The sequence below is a fragment of the Phragmites australis genome, chromosome 10, assembly GCF_958298935.1.
Source record: "Phragmites australis chromosome 10, lpPhrAust1.1, whole genome shotgun sequence".
Lineage (NCBI taxonomy): Eukaryota > Viridiplantae > Streptophyta > Magnoliopsida > Poales > Poaceae > Phragmites > Phragmites australis.
In genome coordinates this window covers 26898684-26909947 of record NC_084930.1, presented here as the reverse complement: position 1 = coordinate 26909947, position 11264 = coordinate 26898684, and the positions used below count along the sequence as shown (strand labels likewise).

The window sequence follows — 11264 nt, the reverse complement described above, 5'->3', positions numbered from 1 at the left end:
CCCTAAAATTGATTCTATGGATGATCAAAGGATATTAATATCAAAATTAAGGATCTTCTAGTTCTAAGTGTCACAAGAAGATGAAAGACTTGACCAGGGTATTTTAGCAGTAAAGGCTAGTGACAGCTGGCAATTGCCAGCTTTTGGAAAAAGGTGCACACACACCAGATGACTCGGTGTGTATGAGAAAGTGTATACTAGAGCATCTGGTGTTCATAGAAAATGTGGGTGGTTGGGCAACTGCTAGATTTGAACCATTAGCCTATAAATACCCCCTCATTTTGTCTCACTTGAACATCTTGCGAACTCAGAAGAGCATATACACTATGTGTATCATCAAGAAGCAAAAGAGTGCATTGGAGTGATTTGCAAAGTTCTTAATTGAAGATTAAGGATATCATTAGTGCATAGAGAGTAGCAAGTATGCATCTAGCTGTTGTTTATGTTTGATCTTTGTCAAGTGAAGCTATTGGTTTTTACTCTCGGTGGTTCGCAACACCTAGCCGGTCTTAGTGATTGGAGGTGTCTTGATGAGTTCTTGAAGATCTTATGAGAGCACTAAGAGAAGGTTCGTGCTTGGTTTAATGCCTGCTAATTCAGAGATAGAAAAGTAGCAATCATGAGGAAGCACTTGAGTCTTAGTGGCTGAAGGGGGAGCGATATCCTTAGTAGATGCTCCAACAAAGATCAAGGGGGAGTGTCAACTTCTCGATACCTTAGGAAAAAAATCGGTGTCTTCTTGTCTATCTCTTTACTTTCCCGTATTTAATTTGAGTATTTATATTCTTGCAAGCTTTCATACCGTAATTTATTTTGTGTTCTAGCTTGTTTGTTTGCTTGCTTTAATCTAACTTGATCGTGTAGTTGTATTATTATTCATCTAGGCTAAGTTTGCTTACTTGTTCTAAAGTTCGGTAGAAGTAATTTTAATTAGATCACAATTCACCCTCTCCCCCTCTTAGGCTATTCGATCCTTTCATGTTCCCAAGCTGAAGAGCTCCTAGTACAGCAGTTTTGCAACATCCGTTCCTATTTATCTAAGTTTGAGATGTACAATACTCTATCGCGAACATTTCGGTATCAGATGTATGTCTAACTTTGAGATCAAACTTTAGCAGATCCCTATAATGAAGAGTTCACGATAGAGTATTTTTGCACATGTAGATGGATTATCACTACCAGTTCTTTATTTGAACCGACCATGATAGTTAGATTATCACTGTCGGTTCTTGATTTGAACTAACAGCTATACTTACTATCATTATCGATTCATAAACCGACATTAATAATCTATGATTATTGTTGTCGCTATTTCACTGCCGGTTCCAAAACTGGTAGTGATACCAGTTTTGGACTGACAATAATAATATATTCTGTAGTAGTATTAGTATATATAGTACCTGTCGGTTTTAAAATCGATAGTAATAGCATGTTCTATAATAATATCAGTATATATAGTACGTCTTATTGAGCCAAACTTTTCGGCGTTCTTCCTCCAATTCAATGGAATGTAAGTTATACACGCTAAATAATCAAGAATAATTTATAATTCGGAGACAAATCATAGAGCTATGGTCCGATGGATAATGAAGAGATGAGATAGGGATGCTCCCGTGATCTATCGCACCGAAAGGTAGGTGAGGCCATGAGGGAGCAAAGAAACAAGGATAATATGCGATGCAATCATTCTTTCAACTGCAATAACTTCTCGATCTAGCTAGAACATGTGGTGCGTGACGGAGGGAGACAAGTATTAGCTGGATCCATGCTTTGTCCGGCCAGGATCTTAGAATTTATGTGCTGTTGCTAATTTGGTGGGAGGAGGCAACCAACAACTAATAACTGCCATCTCGATTGGTAGTCTATAAATCTCATAGAAAACATACGTCCTTTTATTCGGTTGTACAAATTACTACATAATTGTACTTTTAATCCTAGAAGTTAGAATTGTATAATGAAATTGCCAATATACTCAAACATATTGGTAGGATGATCCCATTCTCGGTTTTTGTACTACCCTTGCGCTTACGGCCAGGAACCACCGCACTCCATTCCTTGAATCAAATAAATTTGGTTCAGTTCAGAGTTCGTGCCGTGTGGTTTATCCACCGTCTTGTTCTCAAAACAAACACTACCTCTTTTCTTCTACAACGACTCATGGCAATCCACCACAGTTGTAGGACTACGGCCAGTCCAACGACCGTTGTAGTAGGTACAAGGCAGTGGCAGTGCTCCCGTTTTCCTCCTCGATCGTGCAAGTGTCGAACCTTCCCCTTGCACGGTTGGTGACAGCCCCTGGCACGAACAGAGAGACCATGAATCCGTAGTCGGCGCCCCAGGATTAGACGATCGGAGACCGGCCGCGAGCCGTCCCATCGGCGATCCAATCCATCCCATGCTGCCGTGCACCACTTGAGGTGAAGACTTTTTACCCACCCCTGCACGAGCAAACGCACGTACTCTGTGTGGCGGTGTACTGGTGTGCAAGCCCCGTCCGGCACGGCGGGTCGGCGGTGAACGCCAGCGCCTGACCGGCCGCCCGCGCACGCACGGGTTCAAAAAATTCCAAGACCCAGCCGACCTGGAGCAAACAGCAGCGCCGGCACGGTGGCGCGCGCCCGCTCGCCTTGCCGTTGCCTGCACGTGCACGGCCTCCGCAGGTACCACTCGCTCGCGCGGTCGCCGCACCGTGCGCGAACAACAGACGTGAGACGTCACAGCCACAGGTTCGGGTAGTTAAAGAGTTCCGTATATGATGCGAGGCCACCAACCAGTACAGTTTTGTGACGAAAAGCGCGATCGAGTACGTGAGCACAATAGTTCCATTACCTTTTTGACGAACAAGAGCTCCGAGAAGAACGCAGTTGGTAGATTGCCACGATGAAACAAGTAGATTTCGATCATAAACAATGGACCTGGACACATGGAACACACAACAATGGAACGAAGGAAAAAAGATTTCCTTCAAAAAACAATGGAAAAGATGGACTTTGCCGTGGAATCTGGCTCCTTTTCGCCGTGTCATAAACAAGTGTGTTTTAGGCACGCACGAGTGCCCGCCATGGCAGCATGGGACGACGAGCAGTGGAAAAAAAGGAGTGGACAGCGCGTGGGAGCGGGCGGAGCGCGGAGGCTAGGCGCGTGACGTGAGGCGAGGAAGCAGAAGCCGACGCGAGCGCCGTCCGGGAGACTAGAAAAGCGGGAGGGATAAGAGAAGCAGCTAAGAAGGCCGAGATGCTCTCTCTCTCCCCCCTACGCGCTTTATCCTTAGCTTGTCCTATCTCGCACGCTACTCCGTGGACGCGGTACACTGGACTTACGGATGATATTTATCTCTATTATTCGTTTATTCATGAGTAAATATTTAAATAAGGTAGGATACACACGTCCACGGGCTTACGGTTGACATTTATCTCTATTATTCGTTTATTTATGAGTAAATATTCAAATAGGGTAAGATACAAATAATAAATGATATTTATGGGTAAAAAAAATACTATAATAGGTAAATAAGTGTGGGTATGAGTAAGATATATTTATGCCTACGAAACCCGTATACCCACTATATAAATATCTCAATTCCAAATTTTAGCATTCTATATCATATAAATATCACGTTGTGCCGCCGCCGCCCCCTCTCGTTGCCACCGCCCCGCGTCGCACCGCGCCACCCCGCCGCTATCGCCCTATGTCTCCCCGCGCCACCCCGCCGCGTCACCTTGGCCCACCCCACCTCCCCGTCTCATCGCCACACCGCCGTGTCGCCCAACGGGTAAACGGGTATAGTCATGGGTAACGGGTACTCGTAGGTAATAGATTTGGAATCGACTCTTCACTCATGAGCGTTCATAGAGAATAAAAATAAAAAACCAACGTTTACAAATATAAGTGAGCATTATTCGTACCTATCATACTCGATTGCCATCTCTAATTGGACCAAATGGGCAAACAAGCAACTGATTCGGTTGGAGAACAGCAAAAAAGAAAAGGCCTTGATTTTGGCCTATAGGGTTTGTGAACTACGATAACGGTCGGCACGGTTGTAGTTTAATTTTTATGAGAACCAAATAAAAATATAGAATTAATTCTCTTGCCAAGTCCCCTTACTGGATTTCATTTTTTTGAGTTTCGTATGTCCAACTAGAAAACAGTTGATGATAGAACAATCGATTTTTGCGTATCTTACAAGAATTGAAATGTTTCATGTGAAATTGGCTCTATATATTGATATTATTTGTACTTTCAAAACAGGCCCTAAATGATTATTAAACTATATGTTGCTTGTTTTGACAAGGGGAATTCAGATTGTACATACGACTTGTTTTGTAAAAATGACGTATGATTTATTTTAAAAAGAGTAATACATAGTGACTTGTACATTTTTTGGGATAAATACAAAGGAAAATCAATGGTCAGTGGTTTCGTGCATTATGAATCATATGTATAAATCTCTTTTCTTACCATTGAAGTGCGAACCTGTAAGATTGAGGAAAAAATATCTTTAATTAAAAAGTGACAAAAAATAGAGAACAAGATTTTTTTTGTCAAAATTTAACTCAAGCATACATAGAACACGTGGATTTCATAAAAACAAGCTGTTGGGTTAACTGAAAATATCCACGAGCAATACAATCATTTCCAATGGAATCGTCCAAACCTTCCATGCATCTAGAAAGAAGACCACCAAAAAGTCAAACAAAAAACCTGAAAATAATTTAAAGAACATGCAAAAAAAACTCAAGTATTCTAGGTAGTCTCGGTCCCCATTCTTCAACTCAACAGGAAAAGAGGCTCTCTTGCATCAAAAACCCCAGAGCAACTAGAAGCTCAACTGCCTGCCCAAGCAAGCGTCACCATAGGAACCAGATACTGCAGCAGGAGAAGAAGAGAAACCACACACATCGTGCCGCATTTTTGGCGCCGCCCATGCACCCTGTCCACACGCCATCAACGCTGAGCCACGCACTCGTGCCGCGTGCCAACCTTTTCGTCCCCTGTCGCGTCGCGCCCACTCGGCAACGACACCGACAACGATAGCAACCGCGCCGAGCGCCCGACTCCTATTAATAGGCAAGAATCCCCAACCCCCATCCGCACCAAATCCAGCTGCTCCCCTTCGCCTTCTCCTCCTGGCAGAGATCCAAAGATAGCGCAACCGCATCTCACTCCCTATTTGAGAATCCCACCTCCTCTTCTTCCTCGAGGAGCAAAGAGTCCAAGAAAGCAAGCGATTTGAAAAAGAAAAGAAGCGATTTTTTAGAAAAGACAGGCCATGGCGGCGGTGATGGTTGCGAGGCAGGGGCGGGAGCTGCAGCGGTACAGCGACAGCACGGGCGGCCGCGTCGTGGTGGGCTGTGTCCCGTACCGCGTGCGCGCCGACGACGGCGAGGTGGAGGTGCTGGTGATCAGCTCGCAGAAGAAGGGCGCGGCGGGCGGCGTGCTGATCCCGAAGGGCGGGTGGGAGCTGGACGAGTCCATGGACGAGGCTGCCCGCCGCGAGGCCATGGAGGAAGCCGGCGTGGTTGGGGAGATCGCGGGCCCCGCGCTGGGCCGGTGGTGGTACCGGAGCCGGAGCTACGACGCGACGTACGAGGGCATCGTGCTCCCGCTGCGCGTCACGGCGGAGATGGAGCGGTGGCCCGAGATGACGGCCCGGCGGAGGGAGTGGCTCACCGCGGCGGAGGCCATCGCCCGGTGCCCGCACAGGTGGATGCGCGAGGCGCTCCAGCGATTCGCCGACCCCATCGGTGCCGCGGACACAGCGGAGACGGTCCTCGTCGGCTAACCTCTGTAGGCGCATTGAGGCCACGCCTCGCTCGGTTTGCTCCCGCGTTTTTCGCCGCGCACGCGCGCGGGACGTCGGCTCCTGGGCTCTGCGGTTTCGGATTTCCCGGGCCGGTGGAACGGAGAAGACTTGATTGAATGGCACACACGAATCTGAGAATTGTGCTGCGACAAGACACCGCTTGTACATTCCTTGGCTGGCTGGGGATTTCAACATGTAAATCTCACGTAGTTGACCTAATTCATTGTGGTAATAGAGGGAACGGCAGTAACGATTCACTAATCCGGCTCGCTCTTGCTGCAAAGGCAGCAACGTTCTATGCAAATATGCAGTTACTGAAATACAACTTGTTCCTTTCTGAGATCTGCTGAATTACAGTCTCTGGACGCTCTATGCAAATATGCAATTCGTGACGCTGCGGAGGCAGCAACGTGTTCACTGCAAACACACATGCTGAGATAGGAGTATTTCGATACTACATTCATATCTTGGCTCCACGCATTTATTTACTGTCACTTCTAACCGTACCTTGAGACGCTTCACTTTGACGCATTGATAAGCAAAGTGGAGCAGCTGGATCACCATGGAAGCTGGAAAAAGGGCAAGCAGGCCTTTGCCTGATCCCTGACGAGGCGGCATCTTTTTCGTGAAATGCGGCTGCGGCGCGGGCCCCAGCACCAGCGGTTTTTCCTGCCTGATCCAAAAAGCATGGCCCGCACGCAGAGGGATCACGACGCCCTGTCAGCCCGCGCCGCACTCTGTTACCCCCGCGGATACGGCGACGGCGACAAGTGAGGACGACCCGCGCCTCGTCATTTAGCAGCAGCAGGCCAGCAGCACGCCAGCTCCAAATGAAACCAAACCGCGATTACCTCCGGGCGCAGCGACTGACCTTTCGGGAGGGAGAAATTATTTGAAGAAAATTTTATGAAATTTGATCTCATGTGTTTTTTATTTTTTCTTAGTTACACGTGTCAACCGTTAAATCAGATAAATACGATATACATCAAATCTCATAGGAAATTTTCGGTAAAAAATATGATAAAATTTTATTCCGAAATCATTCGAGTGGTTGGAGGCCCTGCCCTGGTCGGCAAATGTGGTGGTGCTCGTCACTGTCCATCGCCGCAAATCGATCCGCCTGGGTCCGTGCCCGTGTTGTCCTTGTTTGTCTCATCTCTGTTCCGTCTGCTGGTATTTTTTTTCCGTCTGCTGGTTTCTGGTCTGGTCTGTTCTCGTCTGCTGCGCGTAGTGACAGTACGTAGATCTATTCATCTATCTAGGTATGGGAGTGTTTGCTTTTTACAGAAGGAGCAGCCGAGCAGATCGTTTTGTACAGGTGCTGGTGAAACAAGGTCTCAGCATCGTGGCACGTTGATATGCACGCACAGGCTGCTTGTGGGCTGGTGGTGGGATCGTCCGTCTCCTTTCCTCAAATCCCTCTTCCAAGTTCCTCCGGGTACCGTGTAATGCAGCAGACGAAAGAAAGATGGGTTAGCGATGCGGTGATCAGTAAGTTGATGCCACGGCAGCTCGTTCGAAACAGTGCGGAGCTACAGCCGACTTCGCTTAGATGAGAAGCTCTGGAGCACAGTGCAGAGAGTCGTCTTCGCTTCCAGCGAAGCCAAGTTCTGGCGATGCAGATGCATGTGATGTGACTCTCATCCAAGTGCAAAGACGGTGGCCTGATGCAAGGTCTCATCCTGCTTTAAGAACTGGCTTTGTCAAAGTGGAACGTACCACTCGCAAAAAAACAAAAGAGCACCTGGTAACGATCGTAACAGGCATAATTAGAGGCAACTCTATGAGAAAGCTAGTTGACCCACGCTTATAACTTTAATTAAAAATTAGTCTTTTTTTACTATTAATATTATTTTATTTGAACTATTTATTTAGATATTTTGATTCTAGAGCGTATGAAAATCGAACTACTAAATTTTCATAATTTTTAATTTCGAATTTAGTTATTTATTAATTATATTTGATATAGATCTTTTGGTTTAATCTAGATCATTATATGTTTATAACAACGTGCGATCTAGATTTTTTTCTAATTAACATAATAATTTCAGATCTTGAGAGCGAACATATTAACTTTTTTTAACACACAAATAATAATATAAAAAATAAATTACTCAGCTAAATAGACTAGCCGAAGATAAACACTGCACGATCGTGCCGTTGACAACGACGGATCGCGATCCAGTGCCGTTGACAACGACAAATCGCACATGCTTGTATATTATTGTATACGGCTGGTCACCGGTCAGCGCTCGCGAACTGGTCCATGTGCCGCTTTAGCTTTTCACTGCGAGCTACAGCTACTGCCTTTTCCTTCTGGGAGCCGGACTCGAACTGTAACCAGTTGTTCGCTCGTTCTCCTGCACGGTCAGAGTGACCCCAGACGTTCGTGGCGGGCGGAATTCTACTCCACCAGCTCGATCGGCAAGCAAGGATTGATGTGCTGGAATTCAGCAGTCAGCACTCGGCGCATGGTGCGTGGCCGGATAATCTGGCCATGAGAATTCAGAGCAAAAGTGTCACTCCTGGACCTGGTCACGGATTGGCCTACCAGGATCCAGAATCGCGTGAGTTGTGCGTATGTGATCCATAGACGTGATGCTGACATGGGACTGGTCAAAATCGAGGGAGAGCTGTCAGGTCGGCAAATGCTCCAGTCCTCAGGTCGGCAAATGCTTCAGTCCTCACGTCGGCAAATACTCAAGCATGCTCGTCAGTAAGCATCAGACTTGAACAAAGTTATCAGCTATGGCGACTTTTCCTCCTACAGTAACAATTTACCCAGTGGAAATTGTATCCATATTTCTTTTTTTTTTCTCAAGGGAGTATTCCTCCTGAACCTTTTTGTGTCGTTACTAATTTTAGAGGTGCAATCTTTTAAAGAGGAACATTCGTAAACCTGAGCTACGTGTTTCTCTGTAATGCAAGGGAGAAAATTTTGCATCTGCTTTTCTACAGTCATAGTTCCTAAGGTAACTGACTGTCAAGTTAGCAAAGACCATGAATCTATAGCCAGGTTTTGGCTGAGTGACAAGAAATATGCCTCTATGAATACTGTTACTGCTGATATACTTTGGAGCCTGTGGAAATGCGGATTCAGAGGGAGGGCGAGAAGAGACGAGCATGCTGATTCTGTAGATCACACTGGCTTTATCTAAACTCTAGAGGCAAGAATAGATCAAACTCTGAACTCCGAAGACTCATGGGGCACTGTTCTCTATTGTTCACACATCAGTCTATGGCTCCCGAGTCCTGAAAATGCACAAGTGAATCCAACTGATCAGGAGTGTGACGCCTGTTCTTTTTCGCGGCCCAGCCCAACCAATCGAATTCGGCCCAGCTAGCGCAACCTAGCCCGACTCCTCCCTCACTCCCGCTGACCGACGGGCCCCACCTGTCGGCGCCTTCGTCTCCACCGCGCCGCGCCGCGCCTGCGCCCGCTCCTGCAACCGCCGCACACCCGTGCTCCGCTTTCGCCGGCATGCCCGCCCCATGCGCCCACGTCCGCGCAACGGCACCGCACGCCCCTCGCCTATTTAGCCCCCTACAGCGCGCCGCCATCCCACTCCCCATCTCGCCGAGAAAACCCGAGCGCCATAGCCGCCGTCGCCGAGCACTCCGCCGCACCCGAGCTCCGACTGCCACATCTGAGAGCACCGCCAGCGTCGCCAGAGCGTGTGGAGTTCGTTTCACTGCTCGTCGAAGCCCCTCCGCCGCCGGAACCGTGCTCGCGCCGACCGCCGGTAAGCTCCGCCACCCCCTCGCCGTCGTCACCCCTTTTCCGAAGCTCCCCACGGTCTATTAACGCCCCCTCTACCTCCACATGCCCCCCAGGAAGCCGTCCCGACCGCTAATTGCGCCGTTCCGTCGTCACAGCTGTGAATTCGCCGAGCTCCGACCACCGCCGTCCACCATTTCTGTCGCTGACCACCGTCAGGACCTCCCCGGCCGTCGACAAGCTCTCGGTGAGACTCCCCGTGCCCTCCCCGTTCGTTTGCGCCGTTTCCCGTAGTGAATGGTAGCCCGTAGCGCGATCTAGAGCATCTCCGGTGAAATTCCGAAGAAGCCCGAGGCGGCGCTGCTGTTCTCCGGTCGCCATCGGCCTTGTTCCCTCCCTAACCAGTCTCGGCCGTCCGATCTTCTATGAGTGGCCCAGATTAGATTGCCCCGTACCCCTTCGCTAGCCAGTTAGAAGCCGCCACATGTCCGCTTTAATCCAGTTAGCAAGTCGAGCAACGTCAGCACGCCACGTGGGCGTTCCTGTTCTACGTGGCAAGCCACGTCAGCCCTGGAGCCCAGTCAGCCGTCATGTCAGCCAGTGATGTCAGCATTGCGCAATAAATAGAGTTTTCAGTACAAAAATAAATCAAGTTATTCTCTGAAATTAGGTAAACTTGCAGATAGACCCTTAGACTTTACTGTTTTCACAAAAATGCCCTTAGATAGTGTTGTTTTATGCATTTAGGCCCCTGAACTTTAGGATAATTGCAGTTAGGTCCTTGAACTTTACACTTAAGCCCCTAGAACCTTCTGTATTCACAAATTAGCCCCTGTAACCTTTTAGAAAAGCCCCTGTAGAGTAAAATTAGCATAACTTTTTCATACGAGCTTCGATTTAGGTGATTTTCGCGCTCCCGAGATCTTAGCATCGTGTACTTTCCCTTAGTAGCCTTTTCAAAAAAAAATTGCCCCTGTTTTGTGTGCTGTACTTAGCTGTTTGTTTATTGCTTTCCGGTATACGCTTTGGCTTTAGGATACGAGTAGAGTGTCAGTGTTCAGGACCAAGCTTTTGAAGACTTCGAGCAGTCTGCTTTTTAAGGCAAGTGTTCTTGACCACTTTGATGCCATTATAGGATATTATAGTTTTATTTTCCTTAGCTGTATGCTTGTTTAAATATGAAATCCCATAAATAGGGTTTTAATAGAATTGGTGAGACCATTCCTTGTAGCCTCTTTTTGGTCTTGAGACATGAAAAGGGTAGTTGTCGGTGACATGAGAACCAGGGGTCCCTGAGTCCCGAGACCAGGACAGCAGAGTGCCACGTGGCGCCCTCCCTCGGGGATTATCTACCCGAGGTCCGAGAAGATCAAGTTCTGGGAGAGGGTGCTCGGGGTCATGAACAGTAGTCCCCGAGTTCCCCGATGATCCGAGAAGGCCAAGTTCCGAGAGAGGGTGCTCAGGGCCATGAACAGTGGTCCCCGAGCACTCGAGTTCCCCGATGACAAGAGAAGTCAGTTCCAGGAGAGGGTGCTCGAGGCCACGAACAGTGGTCCCCGAGCACCCGAGTTCCCCGAGGACCCGAGCAGTCAAGTTCCGGGAGAGGGTGCTCGGGGCCGTAAACAGTGGTCCCTGAGCACCCGAGTTCCCCGAGGACCAAGAGAGGGCATATCCGGGAGAGAGTGCTCGGGGCTGTGAACAGTAGTCCCCGAGCACTCACAGTTCCCCGAGGGCCTGAGA

General features: G+C 48.2%; 1 protein-coding gene across 1 annotated transcript; it reads left to right on the top strand.

Moving 5' to 3' along the window:
* The first annotated feature begins 5077 nt into the window (after positions 1-5077).
* On the top strand, positions 5078-6148 carry LOC133930509 (nudix hydrolase 21, chloroplastic-like). Its single transcript, XM_062377171.1, has one exon. The coding sequence runs from the start codon at positions 5273-5275 to the stop codon at positions 5783-5785; it is 513 nt and encodes a 170-aa protein (XP_062233155.1). The 5' UTR covers positions 5078-5272; the 3' UTR covers positions 5786-6148.
* Positions 6149-11264: the final 5116 nt, after the last annotated feature.